The sequence below is a fragment of the Euprymna scolopes genome, chromosome 23, assembly GCF_053919585.1.
Source record: "Euprymna scolopes isolate OS-2025 chromosome 23, ASM5391958v1, whole genome shotgun sequence".
Lineage (NCBI taxonomy): Eukaryota > Metazoa > Mollusca > Cephalopoda > Sepiida > Sepiolidae > Euprymna > Euprymna scolopes.
The window spans coordinates 116,094,651-116,113,574 of record NC_136504.1 but is presented as its reverse complement, the minus strand read 5'-3'; the positions used below and the strand labels follow the sequence as shown (position 1 = coordinate 116,113,574).

Below are 18,924 nucleotides of genomic sequence, written 5' to 3'. Positions count from 1 at the left end.
ACATAAATCTCACCCGTCTGTTTAAATGTATGTTTGTATGTCTCATAAAAACTTTCAACAGAGGCGACGGATTTTCATGAGATCGGTATCGTTTTGAAGCTCGACCCTTTGGACGACAAATATCGAAAAATTGGCTAAAACATTAATTCCTTCACCCTCAACTGGACACTTTTCTACAGGGAGGAGTTGCTTTTTTTCACTGATATTTTCGAAAGTCATCAACTCTTTTCCATTGACTGGCCTTAATTTAAACCTTTGCCACTTCCGATTTGACGATGGACGCAACAGCAAAGACGTCACATTGTTTTGTTCCTTTGCGGTATGGGTTCAAGCCTGCCTGTCTATCACATTTTTTTTTCTCAACACACACCTCCAAACACCCAGGCAACGCTGGGAACCCAGGCTAGTCTTTTATGTATACCAATCCTTTTAGTTTAGAAGCTTAATGTTAGTTAACTATAACAGAGGGTGCTTCTATACTATTGGGACAAAATTTCGTAATAGTAAAACTGAATTTCACATGAAAACAATATCTACATATTCCTCATATTTTTAAGATGATTATATCAAAAAATGACAAATCGATAAGGTAGAAAATTATTTATTAAAGAAAATAAAAAACAATTTGATGAAAACGATCGTAAGACACAGAGTTTAAAAGGGAGGTAATTTTCGGTAAAGCTGATTTGTTTAATAATTCAGTTAATATTTAGGTAATTTCGGCTGTATAATTTGGAAGATACCATTGTAACTTATTAGAATTGACAAAAACAAAATCAGTTAAAAGCATTGTTTTTTTTTTTATCTGAAAACTCCATAAATCGACTACAAAATCTCATCCCAATAATGTAGAAGTGCCTAACAGATAATATATAACATAATAGTATTGCTGTATACCAAGTTTAAAATTTTTATTTTTGTTACCAAACAATTTTTTCAGCATGTCCAAACTTTGGCACTTTTTTTTTTTTTTTTTTTACGGATCTGTTTCGTTATGTACAAACTATCAATTATTATGTCAATATCGAATCTTTTTGTGCGTATACTCCCTAGAAAAATAGGTCCTTGATATGACCTTAAACTATATCTAATGGTAAGGCCCCAGCTTGCAGGCTTTGGGGAGTGTGGAGCCACCCCTTAATTGCCATTGCTCCCAGGTTCATTCTGACCCAGAGTGGTAGTACCTGTTAGGGTCCCAACTATTGGTTATATAGAAACTGACTTGAAAAAAAAAATATATTCTATTAAAGTTTTTCTTCAAAATCACTGGATTCAGCATTAAATAACCTGAAAAGGGTTGATAAAACACAAACAACCAACCTAGAAAAATATAAATTTTTTTGCATAGAAAGAAATATATATAACAATATAATGTAAGAAAAAAAGTAACATCATTTGTAGACATTTATGCTGACGACACTACCATTTATGGTACCACATCTAAGACAGTAAACGAGCAAGTTCTCTCCAATTCTCTCTCCTCTGATCTTGAGCACGTAGTACAATGGGGAAAGGAGTGGCTGGTTACTTTTAATGCATCTAAAACCAAGCTTCTCTCTTTACATCATCAACATTCTAATCCACATTTGTCATCAATTGAAATGAATGGCTCTCGTCTTCAGGAGGCCTCAAGTTTTGACAAGCTTCTGGGCTTGACCATTACTCCTGATCTTAAATGGAACACGTATATCAAATCTGTTGCCAAGGCCGCTGGAAAAATGGTGGGATCTTTCTATCGATCCAGTAGATATCTCACTGCTGATGCTATTCTCTATCTATATAAGAGCCAGGTACGTCCAAGGATGGAATACTGTTGCCACATCTGGGCAGGAGCTGCTAGAAAGAACTTGTCCTGCCTTGATAGAGTTCAAAATAGACTTCGTAGCCTCGTAGGAGATGTCCTTTTCTCCTCCTTGCAACCTCTATCTCACAGAAGAGATGTTGCGAGTTTGTCTCTGATGTATCGTTATTTTCATGGAAAGTGTTCAACTGAGCTTCAATCTATGGTCCCCCCTCGCCAAACTTTCACAAGAAACACTCGTCTAGCTGTAAACACTATCAATAATTTCCCCCACTCTTTATCTGTGCCTAAACCTAAACGTAGATTCCATGAACAAAGCTTCTTTCTTAGAACTGCACGCCTGTGGAATTGTCTTCCGTTTTCCTGCTTTCCGGCTGACTACAATATGGTTTTGTTCAAGTCTAAAGTAAATAAGTTCTTGATGAGCCGTTCCATATAAGTTATTAAATTTACCAAATTTTCATTACTAATGATTACTATATTGACCAACTTCTACTGTACACTCTTTAACCCTTATCCTTGAGTGGCCTCTGGGCCTTGATAATGTGGTGATGCCTTTGTAAAAAAAAAAAAAAAAAAAAAAAAAAAACTTAATAGAATATCCAGCGCTGCATATTTAAGTAGTCATCTTGGTATTAAGGCGTACCAATATTCTGAACTTGGAATACTGCAGCTATTTTATATAATATATATATATATATATATATATATATTGTTAAACAGCACAGCATTTTCTTGTTTGACAATTTTCCGTTTTATTTTTTCCAGTTTTCGAATAATCCTTCTTGTGTTATATGTAAAATGATGTAAAAGTGTTCCGTAGTCTGCGAGCGCTTTCGGCGTTTCCGCCATCGTCTGGCTGGTTATATAAAAAGTCGTTTTAAAATTACGTCGAATGATAAGGTCGGGTTTTAAAATTACATCGTACTATAAGATCGTTTTTGGCTTATGTGGGCTATTTATATACAAATTTATTGGACAGTTTTTTTGTTTTTGTTTTTTTATATACATTAAGAAGGATTATTCAAAAACTGGAAAAAATAAAACGGAAAATTGTCAAACAAGAAAATGCTGTGCTGTTTAACAATATATGCTTAAAGGAGAATATGCTGCCTAAATATATATATATATATATATATATATATATATAGAGAGAGAGAGGACAATAAAAATTTAATTTGATTTGTAAGGCTATGTCTTTGTTTTACAGCGGAAAAATTGGAAGAGGAGATTTTTTGTACTCACAGACCAAGGCATTTCGTATTATCATTCAGAGCATGTAAGTATTCCACTTTGTCTCAAACTATTGGGCTGATCTACCTGAAATTTTGTATGGATCTTTATGATATGGTGCAGTAAATTAAGTATTATGGTATCCATAATTAGAAATTGATAGGGATTAGCATTTAATGCAAAAATGAACCATATTCAATCCTCAGTTTTGCATATTTTAAGTCAATGCACTATCATTTTTGAATGGACTAAAATGTTTCGTCTATATAATACATTAAGGTATTTTGTGTTCCTGTATCGTTTTCACACACTTAAAAAAAATTAGGTCATCCGATCAACAAAGATGGTGAGTGGTGATTAATCTGATGTAGCTAAAGTATAAAAAATAATTTTTGACTTTAAAATGAATTGTTCCTAAATCAATTATGTTACCCTGATGACTAAAATGGCACAATTTTAAATGAATACATTTCGTAAAAGTTGTTTTATTGATTTTGAAAAAAAAAAAAAAATTTATAAGAAGCCTCTAGCGAGGATTGAACTTCCAACCTAAGAAAGACTGTCACTAAACTGATTATAATATAACAATTTTATCTATTGCGTCATGACTGACTGAGCGTGATTCCCAGGTTCAATTATACTCACCTGAAGAAGGTTGTAGGTTAGTAGGTTTTTCTTTTTTTTTCTTTTCTTTTTTTTTCTTTTCTTTTTTTTTTTCTTTTCTTTTTTTTTTCTTTTCTTTTTTTTTCTTTTCTTTTCCTTTTTTTTTTCTTTTTCTTTTTTTTTTCTTTTTTTCAATGGAAATAAATCACTCCAGACAAGGCATGAAGCCACTTGATGTAAGGAGCTAAAAAAATTACTGCTTCAAGTTAACAAGTATTAGATGGACCCAGAAAACAGCAATTTTCTCCCTTTGTCATGAACATTGCTCATGGAATGTGAGAATTTAACGGACAACAAGGGAATTACAAGTGATGGGACGATTCTAATATTTTTCCTGATTTTGATACAACTACCGATTTTGTTTTAAATTATAATACAATTTCCAATCCTTTTTTAAATTTGTGAAAACCAATTTGTGCATATGTTTTCGAAAATGTTTTAAAATTAATAAATATTTATCATTCTATCATTTTGCCATTTTATTTCTGTCATCCTATCTAGCCATGGAAAATTAAGTTTTTGAACAAAAAAAAATTTTTTTTTTTTTTTTTTTTCATAAAAACATATGCACCAATTTTCCAATTATTTCGATACCCCAAATGGTTCAGAATTTCTTGGTTCTGATTAATCGTCCCAATACTAGTTACGAGGTTGAAGTAAATTCAGGGTTCACTCTCTAATCTCCTTATAGATATAAAATAACAACCTTTCACATCCTGTAATTGTTTTTAATTTTTTTTTTTTTTTTTTTTTTAATATTTTCATACTTTCGTATAATGAAAACAGAAAATAATTCAAAATGTCTTTATATTTGAATATCATTTTAAAATTGAGATTTCTTTTTTCTTTTTTTTTTTTTTTTTCAGTCTTTATCACCAATACGAACGATACCGAAAAGTAATTTATTGGAAGTCAAAGTATCACAAGGGTAAATTGCAATTATCTTATTTCACAAACAGATGTCAACAAAACCAAATTAAGCAACGGTTAATGTAGTTTGCTTCAAGCATTGTTTAGTGTGTGTATATATATAAAGGTAATGTTGAGTTGTAAAAAAAAAATGGACACAAACCGAAGAAAATTAAGACATAATGATGAAACAAGCTATGTAAATTCCCCTTTTATTATACTAGCAGTCTACCTTGCACTGTAGAGAATTTACTGTTGATTTTATAAAAACATTTTTATAATTTCTGTAATTAAAGTTTAAATAGTAAAAGTCATGTATCGTGGTTGAATTGTGCTCTAAACAGAAACATTCATTTCGAACGCCCCTGTCATATCCAAGAACCTACTGCTGATTTTATATGTCAGGCCTTTCTGCTTGTGTGGTAATAAAACTTCTCAAATGCACTTGTGATGTTAGGTTGTATAAAGGTGTTAACTTTGATCCAAATTTTATTTTTTATTTTATTTATTTACTTTTTTTTTTTTTTTTTTTTTTTTTTTACAGAATCCATCCTGATAGAGACAATTTGTTTGAGGTACTTACCTCCAAAAGAATTTTCTATGTACAAGTAAGTACTTGTTTTTATATATAAAAACAAAAAACATGGTTTAAAATATGAAGACAGATTTAATGTTGCTTACTGTGACAATGGAGAGAAATAAAAAAAAAAAAAATGAAGGGTTATCAACTTTAAAGTGTGTGATCTGTTTCACGCATTGGCCACTCGATTTTCAGTGAAAAAAAAAGAACTTGCGTTTGTAGTTAGATATTTTATAGGTGGCATTCATTTGCATAATAAATTTTTTTAACATGCCCAAATTTTAGTATATATATTGTTTTTAATGACAATATGTTGGTAAAGCAAAATTGTTTTGGATTATTAAAACCATTTCTGGTCAAAGTACTGATGTATACCAACCAAACATCTTTCAAAAGTTGATTTTTAGGGTATTCGGATCTGTTTTAAATGAATATCACATTTTCAAATTGTCATTAACAAGTAGTTCTTTATTATTCCATGTATTTTCTAAGTGTTTGCCATTTTGGTTTTAACTTAAGAAGCTTTCGAAATGAATGTTTCTGTTTAGAGCACAAAAAGCAAAGCAAACTTGCACATTTAAGTGAAAAAAAAAATGGCGACCATGAAAACCATTAGTTATAAAGATCTTAATATAAAAAATATTTGTCTGCAATAATTTTAAATATGATATTCATTCAAAACTGACCTGAATACCCATACAAATCAACCTTTTGAAAGTTTTGTAAATGTTTAGTTGGTAAAAACGTCAGCACTTTGACCCAATTTCTAATAAGGTATACCCATTATTTTTTATTATCGCTCAATTTGAATTCATGTTTTGAAACGTGATGTAAACGATAAATTTATGACGTCGTAAAAAGTTATAATTATTTTATGATTAAGTTTCTATAAGGAAGTTCATAGGTCGGTTGGTAGAATTTTAAGCTGAAGATTTCATGAATTTAATTTCTGATTGTGGCATGTACTTAATTTGTCGGGAATTTATTTTCTATTGATGCCATATTTTCCATTTTTAAAATCAGGTAAAATTTCTATTTCGAAATGAGACAATTTCCACAGTATATTTATACGAAAAAGCTGTATTTCGGTATGAGTTCAAACTGATTATGTATTTTTTTTTTTTTTTTTTTTTTTTTAATGTAAAAAATAAAAAAGATAAACAGTTTCTCCATTAAATGACCCACAAGGGTTTATATACCACTAGCAGGCTGCCCGGCATTTCCCGGTCGTAAGATACACTTAAATATATTTTAATTCATGCAGATTGTGTACTTATAATTGTAGAAACAATTCTATATCGATTATTATATTGAACCTTATATATAGTACTGAGATCAAAACTAATTAAAAAAAAAAAAAATATATATATATATATATATATATATATATGACTTGGATGCCATCAGCTAGAATCAAAACCAAAACATACAACTCTCCACCTTCATTCCTTAGCCTCTGAGCCACACTCATATATATATATATATATATATATATATAGGAGACAATAGGAGTGGAAAATGGATTCACAAAAACTATATATTGGTATATATAGAATGAATCATTTATTTAATAAGGGTATACATACATTTAGTTGGGGGATAATGGGGACTCTTTATACTGAGGTATTTCGAAGCCCGGTCGTAAGATATGCTTAAACATGATTGTATAATCGTGACCATTGTCATAGATGGCCTGTCAGCTGAAAAATGACATCATTGCCATAGGTCCTAGCAAGCAAGATAAGTGGAACACAGACTGTCGATAATGAGCAGACATTTTTTACAGAAAGCGTTAGAAAACTTCAAAATTGGATTAAAAAAGATAAACATGATACTTTGTACTGAAACTCATCCAATATTAATAATAAAAATATTAATAACAAAAAACGAATTGAAAGGGAGATAAGTTGTTAAAAAGTTTAAAAAGAAAAGGAATACGATTTGATTTGTATGAAACTGAAGTTTATTCAATAGAAATAAATAAAAATGAACAAATAAATATTTTTTGAATCAAAAATAAAATATTTTAAAAATCAAAACTGGAAAAAGTACAATAAATTGATTTAACTGAAAAACGAACAATTGGTTCAACTGAAAAACGAACAATTGGTTCAACTGAAAAACGAACAATTGGTTCAACTGAAAAACGAACAATTGGTTCAACTGAAAAACGAACAATTGGTTCAACTGAAAAACGAACAATTGGTTCAACTGAAAAACGAACAATTGGTTCAACTGAAAAACGAACAATTGGTTCAACTGAAAAACGAACAATTGGTTCAACTGAAAAACGAACAATTGGTTCAACTGAAAAACGAACAATTGGTTTAACTGAAAAACGAACAATAAGTTAAAAATTCAGTTCAAACAAATGTTAGTATAAACAAAGTTACTAAGGCAGAAATATTTAAAACATTGAATATTTATTGCATTATTATGTTATAACAGATAATACCTTAAACCCTATATCTTCTAAGCTAATTATTACACGTTTAATTATGTCAAATAAGTTCTCAGCTAGAAGACATTTAGTTGACATAACATGCACAACATCCTTATATTGTGAGAATACACTGCTAAGCATAAAAGCAAATGCACTTGTGGCAGGTTCCTTGCTGTTGTTAGCTAAGCCAACAATATTACCACCTTTATAATCAAGATAAGGTTTGAGATGTATTTCATCAACAAGTAAAGATACTGTGATGTCATTCTGCATTAGTAACTTGAACTTACTTTTAATATACATGAGAAAATTATCGTGTTGTTCAATGACAGGATTCATAGAAGTTGATAGGGTTAATCTTCGAATGATTGAATAGCATGGTAAAATTACATTTTTAGTGTCTCTTAACAGTCTGTACCCTCTAGGGGAGCAGTTATATAATAAGGAAGAAAATACCATCATTTCACTCAAATAATTAACCTTATTCATTGTCATTATGTTAATTTGTTCATATATGAACTTAATGGCATTAAAATATTTAAATGATTCATCTTGCACTAATAGCAAAAATGATAAGATTAATTTTAATAAAGAACTTGTATTAGAAGTTTTCATTTCCTGTTCTTCGATGTCCATTTTTTTTCATATTTTCCATCAAAATCTGCAGAGTATTTTCCTTTGTTACATGTTTAGGAATTCTATACTCCCCTATAGCACTCATTTCCACATCACTACAGAATACTCTAACGGCCAAGTCCCGTTCAATCACCATAGACATTTTTATTTTTGGGCATGGGCATCTCTTTATATGGCATATAATGATGGTATTGTCTTGCCTAATAGAAGTCCAATAATTTTTATCTATAAACGTTAATTTTTTTTCTAAATCATCAATATTATGGAAAGTTTTACGTTTCCGTAACTCTAACTCGTCAGCAACACTTTCACATAATGCACGCTTAAGAGCAGAATTTTCTAAACGCGTTTTCTTTGCGTTAGGAGACTCTCAACAAGTGGTTGATGACGATAAATAGGAGGGACAGTTTGGTAATATTCAAGGAATAGCACCATCCTTAAGATAGGGATTTTTTAATTTAACACTAATTGTCTTTCCAGTCCTTTCATCAAATGCTGATGCCTCTCGCTGTATGTCTTCAGGTCGAAAATGAAGTTCACATACCTAAAGAAATAATTTAAAAGAAAATCGTACCATGTTTGAATTAATACAAAAAGAAAAAAAGAAAATTACGTGACAAAAAATGATAAAATAAAACACTAAGGTAAATGTGCAGAATTAGTCCACCCTCGAAAAATCCTTTTAAATTACCACTTTTATAGGTTTTCGGGGGTGCTGAAAACGAAAATAATGTTTAAAATTATGGCAAACTAGTAGTTTCCAAGATATAAAGAGATGTTAGTTAAAAAAAAAGGGGGGGGGGTAATTTAACCTAAAACGACCACCCACTTTATGGCCAATTTTTTTTTTTTTTTACATGGGCAACAAGCAATTTTTTTTTTTTAACTACATTTTCGCCTCAAACAAGGGGAAGTGCCTTTTTGATGTAGGAATGAACACAACTAAACGTAAAATGAGCACCTACAGTTGATCCCCTCTCCCCGACAAAAATTCTGTTTACACTTTTTGAAAGAGGGTGCTCATTTTACGTTAAACTGTGTTCATTGTACGTTGACTCCCAACCCCCAACATAAAGTTGGCTATACTCATTTTTCTTTTCTTTTATTTGTTAAAAAGAAAGCGCCCTAAAAAAAAACGATGGCCATAAAGTGGGTGCTCATTTTAAGTTAAATTTTTATAGAAAAGTGATCCCCCATTTTTAAAACTAAAATTTCTTCATATCTTGGAAACTACTCGTTTGCCATAATTTTAAATGTTATTTTCGTTTACAGCGCCACTAGCAGTATCAGAATTTGGGGAGAATTTTTGACAACCCCAACATAAAACTGCGAATAACATATACAAAACTCGTAATTTCTCCGTTTAAAGTGGGTTGTTTATTTTCATTATGGAATATACTTCTAATCTAAAAAAAATAATAGAAATATTTTTTATTTAAAAAGTGTTTACAAAATGCCGTCAATAAAAAAATATTTCTATTATTTTTTAAACGATTTTAATAGTTTATTTTGGAAGTATATTCTCGAAAATTCTGACACCTACAGGGCCACAACATTTACCACAAATAATTATTAATAAGCTTTTGGGATAACAAAAACGGTCATAAACTTAAAAATCTATTTCACGCTGATATAAATATTGCACAGTAAAATAGTTGAACTAAAAAGATAAATGGTTTTTCTTATTTAGAATTATTTAAACAAGGAATTCCGTTTTTACGATATCGCTTTTATTAAATTGTTAGGTGAAAGTACATATTTTCACTATACTCCCCATTTTAAATAAGTTTCTAAATAATAATTTATTATTTCAGCACATAACTTAAATTACATGTAAAATTCATTTTATATATACACACTTTCATTTTTATCTTAAAATACGTTCTAAAAAAATAAATAAATAAAAATTTAAAAAAGGCGTTTTTTTTTGTTTTTTTTTTTTAAATATCTCAAACATTTTAACACTTACTCTGCTATATTTAGATGGAGTAAAATCCTTTCTTTTTATTGCATTAATCCACTGGTAATTATTTATTTTTTTTGGGAAATGAAAACACAGTAACTTTTGGTCCATTTTCATAGTTACCTCGGCATTTTGGAACTATACATCCCGACGGCATGTTTAAATTTATTTAACCCTCCAAAACTGTAAACCAACTTCCAGTTTAGTCATGAGACACGTGACCAAATTTTAACAGACCGATGTTCATGACGTCACCAGACTAAATTATAGTCGTCGCTAGGCCATCATATTACGGTAGCCACGGTATAATTCATACAGATTGTGTATCTATTATTATAAAGACAATTCTCTCTTGATTATTATATTGAACCTAACATATAGTAGTGAGATCGAAAGTAAAAAAATGACTTGGGTGCCATCAGCTAAAACCGAAACCAAAACATGCAGCTCTCCATCCTCATTTCTTAGCCTCGGAGCCACGCCCATACGTGTGTGTGTGTGTGTGTACATATATATATAAATAAATTCACTAGTCATTCATTTTTTAAAGGATGGAATCGCCCGACTGTCAAAGGCAAGATTCAGACGGTCCACAAAGGTTTTTTTATAATTATATGAATAAAACAATCTATTGTTCATTTTAACTCCTTGTATTTTACTGTGGTTGGTCAGCAAAGGATTTTTTCCTCCTGACTGAGGACAAAACAAATACTACACTAGCCCAAAGTCCAAGAACGTTTACTTTAGTTAATTTCACATCAAAGGTTGACAGAAAAAAAATCTCACTAAATGTTTCCTCCCACCACACCACCAGCTAATTTTCTTTCAAGTGCCCCTGCCCTCAAAAAATTTTTTTTAAATAAATGAATCTTGATAAAAAGAAAATTCTATATTTTGTCCAGGGCAATATGCAAAAAGAATATATCATCTTTGTTGGTGTGTCTTACGTAGTTTCTGACATTTAGCTAGTTGCACACAGACAACTACTCTTTATATATTAAATATTATTTACCTCTTTCCTAAGAGATTTAACACGAGATCATGTGTGATTTTTGATAAACTAGTGCGCTAGGATAAGTACACTCCAATCTACAAAAATGCCTGAGCAGCCTCATCAGCATACTAACTCTAACCCATTTCTTAGAAGGTAAAGCCTGGAAATGAGAACCTCCTAGGACTGAACAGAACTCTACCTAAGACCCCTCCCCCCCCCCTGCAACAAAGTCACTATCGGACGGATTTATGACCTCATATTTTTATACATCTTTACAGGCAGATTCTCCCACAGACATGAGCAGCTGGATTGAGGCAGTTAGGAAACTTCTTAGAACGGTCAAATCTGAAGAGAGAAAGGTAAGCCCAATTCTAAAGGATTACTCCAAATTTTTAAGTTCAGTTTATTTTATTTTTCTTAAATAAGGATGTGTTTTTTTTTTTTTTTTTTTTTTTTTTTTTTTTGTAAATCAGAAAAAGCACAATTCAACTTTTTTTCCTCCCCCTTGAATTTTGATAAACAATTTTTAAAAAAATTTATTTTTTTTAATCTATTTTTTGTCATTTGGCAAAATTTTTCTTTTTCTTCCTCTTTCATTTCATCTTTCTTTTCTCATATTTTTTTTCTTTCTTCCTCTTTCAATCTCGATTTGATTGTTAATAACAAAGTTCAGTGCCATGCAGAAGGTAGTGTGATGGTGACCCCCAGGCATCCAATCCTATTCAAACGATCTTGCTTTCTCGCAATGTTTCTCAACATTATAAAAGGCAACATAATGGAGTGTATAAATATCTCCACTGGACCATCTGTAAAAAAAAAAAAAAAAATTGAATATCAAATTCCTGGGAACATATGCCAAAAAGAAGAATTGGAAATAAATCCGAAGCATCTACCCCTGCATTCCATGTTTAAAAAGGATGTGTCCTCCATAGTACAGGGTGACCAAAAAAAACGGGCCCAAACTCTAATTAGGCCTCGTTTCTTAACGTTTTGTCCAAATGAAACTTTGGTCATAACTAGTTTATTATATTCAAAACATCACATCAAAACACTAGGGTCTTTGGCCTTTTTTTTTCTCCGTTCTACAGCATATGTTCTAGATGGCCTCTATTTAGCTCCGTGCATTTCTTGAGGCACAGCACGACGTTGTCCATGACGTTCTTACAGACCGAATTGGTAATGGCTCTCATCTCCCTGATGGCTTCCTTGAGTTCCGTGATGGTTCTGGGTTTCCCTGCGTAGACTCTGTCCTTAAGATAGCCCCAAAGAAAAAAATCTGGGGGGCTTAGGTCCAGGCTCTGGGATGCCCACTCAAAATCAGTCTTGAGACTGATCACTCAGCCTCGGAAGTTTCTTTCAGCCAGTCTCTGGACAGGTTTGAGGTGTGAGAACTTACTCTGTCCTGCTGGAACCAGAACTTGCTCATGAGCGACGGGTAGATGGTCTGGAGATCACTCTTGAAGGTTTTGACGACCTCCACATACCGCACCTTGGTGACTGTCACTGATGCGCCAGATTCTTCAATGAAGATTGGTCCGATGATGCCTCTGGCCGAGATTGCAGCCCACACCGTGCATTTAGGAGCGTGCAGGGGCTTGGTGGCTACTTCATTGGGTCTGGAGGACCCCCAGAAGACATTTGTTTTGGAGTTCGCCTTTCCATCAAGATGAAAGTGGGCTTCATCTGAGGTCTAAAGGAGGTTATGGAAACTTGGTGTCTTCTCGAGCATCTTGACTGCCATAGCCTTCCTCTACTTCTTGTCTGAGGCTGTAAGGGTCTGCAGTGTCTGTATTCTCTATGGGTAAGCCCTGATATTGTTCACCAGCACTCTCCTGCAAGTCTCACGGGACATACCGAGAGGCTGAGTTCGCTTACGCACAGAGCGTTTCGGACTCTGCTGGAGACTCTCTCGCTCTTTCGGCCAGCTCAGCTTCTTGGGACGTTCTGAGTGACTTGGACAGTTCCCTCTCGCAGCATTGAGGTTCTCCACTGTCCCATACTTCTCGAAGTGGTCCACCCAGTTCTGAATTCTGCTTTTGGATGGAGCCTTTTCACATTCGAACTGACGCATGAAACTGTCCTGGGTTTTCTTAAACGAGCCTGTCTTGTAGTAAAATTTACACAGTGCATTCTTTGTCCCATCTCCCACTGGTGTCTTGGTGTACTCACTGTCGTTGATTCTGCCATGCCCTGTAAAATAAGGACAATCGGTGAATAAATAAGAGATATCACATAGTGTACACGGGGCCCGTTTTTTTTTGGGGGGGGTTACCCTGTATCAGACCTGACCGAATGGTTAATTGTAGGCATAGACCGATCCATTCCATCCAAAAAATTCCAACAAAAACCTAACAGCCAGCCATGGTTCTCCCCAGAATGTGCTGCTGCCATCGCGCACAGAAATCACTTTTTCCATAGCTACCAACGTAATAGATGTACTGAGACTAAAGCTGCTTTCAGGACTGCCAGCAACCACTGTAAAAGAGTAATAAAAAATGCAAGAGAGCTATATGCTCAGTCCGTTAAATCCAAAGTAGCTGAGCAACGGCTTGGTTCCCACCAGTTCTAGCAAATAACAAACAGGATCCTGAACAGAAGCGTGTGTTCTATCCAAACCATTATCAATGGACCTGAGGTCATCTCGTCAGCATCAGACAAGGCCAAACTATTTGGCAAGAACTTTACAGCTAATTCTACCCTACGCGACGAAGGCCATCAACTCCCCATACTTCCCCCTATAACAGACAACACGCTATGCAATATACAAATATCTGTGCGTGAGGTCGCCAAGCTAATCAAGAACCTTGATTCCAGTAAAACAACTGGCCCTGATGGTATTCCAATTATAAACTTGCCCCCATACTTACAAAACTGTTTAAGCGTTGTCTTAAGGAAAAGTGCTTCCCAACACCCTGGAAAACCTCATCAGTATGCCCTGTATTTAAGAATTCAGGTGATAAGTCATCTCCCTCTCAGTACAGACCAATAAGTCTTCTGTGTGTCATGAGTAAGTGGCTGGAATCCATATTAAATAGAGAAGTAGTCAACCACCTCAGCAGAAACAACCTTCTTAGTGATATGCAACATGGTTTCTGCTCCACAAGATTTACAGCAGATGTGCTAACGGTTATGTCTCATAGGATTAGTGAATCTCTTGACAAAGGCTTCCTTTCTAGGGCAATTGCTCTTGATATATCAAAGGCCTTTGACAAGGTATGGCATAAGGGTCTACTTCACAAGATTTCCAGCTACGGTATAACTGGAAATGTTTTCTCAATCATTAAATCATTTCTCTCCGATAGGCTCATAAGAGTAGTGGTCAATGGACAAAAATCAGAGGTCCTCAGTATTAATACTGGAGTTCCTTAGGGGTCCATCCTGGGCCCCAACTCTCTTCCTGATCTACATCAATGATCTCCCAAAACACATGCTTAAATCATTCATTGACATCTATGCTGATGACACGACCATCTATGGCAACACATCAAAGGCCGTAAATGACAAAGTTCTCTCTTATTCTCTGATCTCGAGCACGTGGTACATTGTGGGAAGAGATGGATGGTTACTTTTAATGCATTAAAAACCAAACTCCTATCTTTACATCATCAATGCTCTGATCCCCATCTGGCATTAATTGAAATGGATGGCTCTCGTCTAGGGGAAGTCCCATGTTTTGATAAGCTTCTGGGCTTGACCTTTACTCCTGACCTGAAATGAAACATGTACATTAAATCTGTTGCCAAGGTCGTTGGAAAAATGGTAGGATCCTTCTACCGCTCCAGAAGATATCTCACTGCTGATGCAATTCTCTATCTATATAAAAGCCAAGTACGTCCAAGGATGGAGTACTGCTGCCACATCTGGGCAGGAGCTGCTAAAAACAGCCTTTCCTGCCTTGACAGAGTACAAAATAGACTTTGTAGCTTAGTGGGGGATGCCCTTTTCTCTTCTCTGCAACCTCTCTCCCACAGAAGAGGCTTTGCGAGCCTGTGTTTATTTTATCATTACTGCCATGGCAAGTGCTCATCTGAGCTCCAATCCCTGGTCCCCCCCTCGCCAGTCTTTCACAAAAAACACCCGTCTAGCTGAAACCACTGTCAAAAATTTTCCCCACTCTTTATCTGTGACAAAACCAAAATCTAGATTCCATGAACAAAGCTTCTTTCTTAGAAGTGCACGCCTGTGGAACTCTGTTCCGTCTGCCTGTTTCCCACCTGACTACAACCTCGATGTCTTCAAGTCCAACATAAACAAATTTCTGATGAACCCCCCCCCCCTTAAGTAAGACATGTTATCAAATCTCAACACTGATATACTGTACATGCAATAACCCTTATCCCCAAGTGGCTTCTGGGCCTTGATAAGTGGTGACCACCTTGTAAAAAAAAAAGAAAAGAAAAAAGGCATACATATAGCACCTGTTATTACCAAATGGTCACCCATCATTTTGGTACAAACCAGGTTGAATGTTGCTTAATTTCAATGATCTAACAGGAATCGGTGTGTCAATGTGATGATGCTGAATATCATATCTAGATTTAAAGCTAGATTAAATGCTCTCCAGATTTTTTTGTTCTATGCAGGCCTCGGTCTCCATATAGCTTTTTATAAATAACGATTCCGTTGTGCGTCACAATAAGGTAATTCTGTATATATTTAAGTGAACACAATCAGCAGCAGAAGTATTAGTAATTATTTTTTTCTAGTTTTTACCTACCTGCCACCATGCGTAGATTTGATGCAAGGTCAGACAATGGTGATTGAAATCAAACCTCCAAGTGGTTGTGCACTCTGACCTACAAAAATGCTTGAACAGCCTCCACGTGCATTCTCTAGTCAAGTCGCCTCAGGTGATTAACAATAAAGTAACACCTTCTCAAAGTGTGAGGAGATAAAGCCTGGGAGGGTGGATCTACTAAAGCTTAATTTTATGAAATATATACTTATGATGATAAAAAAGCATTAAACAAAATTTACAGAAAACAATTTTTCATTGATTCAGTATTTAAATTGAGACATGTGTATTCAATCACGTCTGATTGAACACGACAGTTATTCTTTTTAGCGATTTTTCTGAATATCTTTTCCATTCGCCGAGTGATCTTTTTTGTTTCAGCTGGCATTTTGTATAAAAAGTGCATAATAAATGGTTATTGGTTATTGTGTCTATTTCACATTTTTTCACCCACGGCATGCAGAGGTCTACTGATGCTCTGGGACAACTCCTTGATTATATGCTCTAAAGATTTAAGTATAAATCCTAGTACTGAGAAATATGAGAAAGCAAAATAGTTTGAATATGATTGGATGCTTGAAGGTCTCCACCATTGGCTACATGCTGTTGAACTGTTACTATTTGAAAGTTAATATTTTTGTATCGGTATCTTATATACTATTTTACTTTTTATCTTTTTCACCCTAAACAAGGTATGTTTCCACTTAAAACATAAGGGGTTACTATTTGCGACTATGTAGTGAGTTGAGCAGTGAGATGTCTATTCGCATTACATTTAAATTTCTGTAATATAAGAAAGAAGTGTAACAAATTTGAAAACAATATAAAAATTTTTTTAAAAATCCATGTTTGTCATGGTCTGAAAAACATTGTTTATTTGACATGAAGTTACTCACCTGGACTTTTGTCTGTGTGCTTCTGATATATTTCTATCAGGAAGACATAATCGTCATACAGATTTTTCTCCCAATGATTAAATCACAAAATAACCCGTCTTGCTATTTATATTTACTAGCAGGATTATCTTGCATTGCCCAGGACAAAAGTATAACATATTTCTCTAAAAACTTCTATTTACCTCTCTCTCCACCATCTTCTCTTTCTTTCTCGCCATCCCATTCTTTTTATCCACCAAGCCCATTCCTCTCTTTGAATACTCATCACACTTTTATTTGAAGAATTAACTATCATTTCTATCACCTCCATTTTGTTTGTGACAGACGATAAATAACTTGTACAAGAGTAGCTGCTCTTGTAATTGTGAAGCAAGACTTGCACAATCACCAACTACACCTCTACTGAATTGACACTGCTTGATTCTGGTGACAGGGAGAAGTCCAGGATGATTGGAAACAATTTAGAGATAAGCGGAGAGCATATACAGCACCTGGTATTCCTGAATAGTCACCCATTTAGTACTGACCAGGCTCAACATCACTTAACTTAAATGATCTAGTGGGGGACCAGTGTGTCAACATGATTATACTATATTATGCGGGAATAATTCCTTGAAATGAAATGGTAGTCACTTCCCTTTATTTAGTACATAAAAAAACTGGAAAACAAATTTCCCACACACATCCCGATGAAATTTAGGGTTAAAAAAATGAATACCTTTTTCTAAATCTAAGATATCCAAGGCAATGCCAATCAAGGAAATACTAACTTTGTGGGTGTTTGTTTTGTAATATTTAAGTTTGAGCTGGGCATAGATAGACAACTGCTCTTTATGTAATAGATTAAGACAACTATCAGGACCCATGGAAATTCCACAGTTGTCTTTTTCTTTTTCCTGTAAAGGTACTTGACAGCTAAATATTTTTTTTGTAAATAAAACGTTTTATCGGTTTAATGCCCGATTTTACATGTTGGCATTTATTAGATGGTTTTTAGAAAATTGAGTTCCAAACTTGTCTCTGGTCAGCTTTCTTTAGAAGGCATTTCCTTAATTGAGGCAAGAAAAAAAAACATGATTTACGGCCATGGTAGTTATGATTGCAAACTGTTTTTTCTACAATCCTGGACTACACGCATTTTGGATTATTACACACATTTTGGATTTTAATTTGAATCTATTTGTCAACAGTATAGTCCTTCTTATGGGAACATTGTCTCCTGTCATCATTTCGTCTTGAAAATATTTCTCTCCATATCTTTTCGTCTGGTTTTTGTATCTTTGGCTTTTAATTTATCCTTTCATTTTTTTTTTTTTTCATTTTTCCCCATTTTATGAAATCTTTTGCATTAAATTTTTTTTTTTTTTTTTTTTTTTTTTTTTTCATTTATAACTAGTTTTCATGTTATGCTGTTTCAATTAATGCAGCAAATTCATAGCTTTGCTATATTTTTAATATTTTTCCTCTGATGAGAACACATTTCTTTGAAACTCCGCGGATTAAGGAAATTTCAATATATATTATTGGAGTATCCTGTCAAACAATAAATTCATATATAATAGAACATACATCCTTAGATTTGTGTTCTTCTATAGCAAGCTCTATTTCCTATCTTAGTTGTTTTGAGCTTTTTTATTTTGTTGGGATTATTATAAAAATATTTACTTCGCAGCTACCAATGGCTATGGCTAATGATAGATTACCTGAAAGTACTTCAAACTCCTCGGCTTAACGTTCACAGGGAACATGAGTTGGAACAGATACATTGAGGGCATTGCCAAGGCTGCTGCAAAGAAGGTGGGCTCTCTCTATTGTGCTAAAAATTTACTTATGCCTAAGAATATCCTGTACCTCTACAAGGTCACCATTCGCCCATGTATGGGGTATTGTCACATTTGGGCTGCTACTAGTCTCTTCCTCTTGAACAGGGCTCAAAAGAGAGTCGCCAACCTAATAGGTCCCGCACTATCAGCTAGGCTTCAACCTCTGTCCCATCAACGAAATGTTGCATCACTCTGCCTGTTTTACAAGTACTTTAATGGTGAATGCTCCAACAAACTACAAGCCCTTG

At 33.9% G+C, this 18,924-nt stretch overlaps 1 protein-coding gene across 16 annotated transcripts in view; it reads left to right on the top strand.

Annotated features, from left to right (window-relative positions):
• The window catches only part of LOC145246151 (pleckstrin homology domain-containing family A member 1-like), a 394,476-nt gene that overhangs the window by 339,867 nt on the left and 35,685 nt on the right, over nt 1-18,924 (top strand). For all 16 annotated transcript variants that reach the window (XM_080108016.1, XM_080108017.1, XM_080108015.1 and 13 more), the window contains 4 exons: nt 3,012-3,080; nt 4,564-4,625; nt 5,151-5,214; nt 11,501-11,581. In XM_080108016.1, coding sequence (XP_079964142.1) covers nt 3,012-3,080; nt 4,564-4,625; nt 5,151-5,214; nt 11,501-11,581 — 276 coding nt within the window. The remainder of the gene's footprint in view (nt 1-3,011; nt 3,081-4,563; nt 4,626-5,150; nt 5,215-11,500; nt 11,582-18,924) is intronic.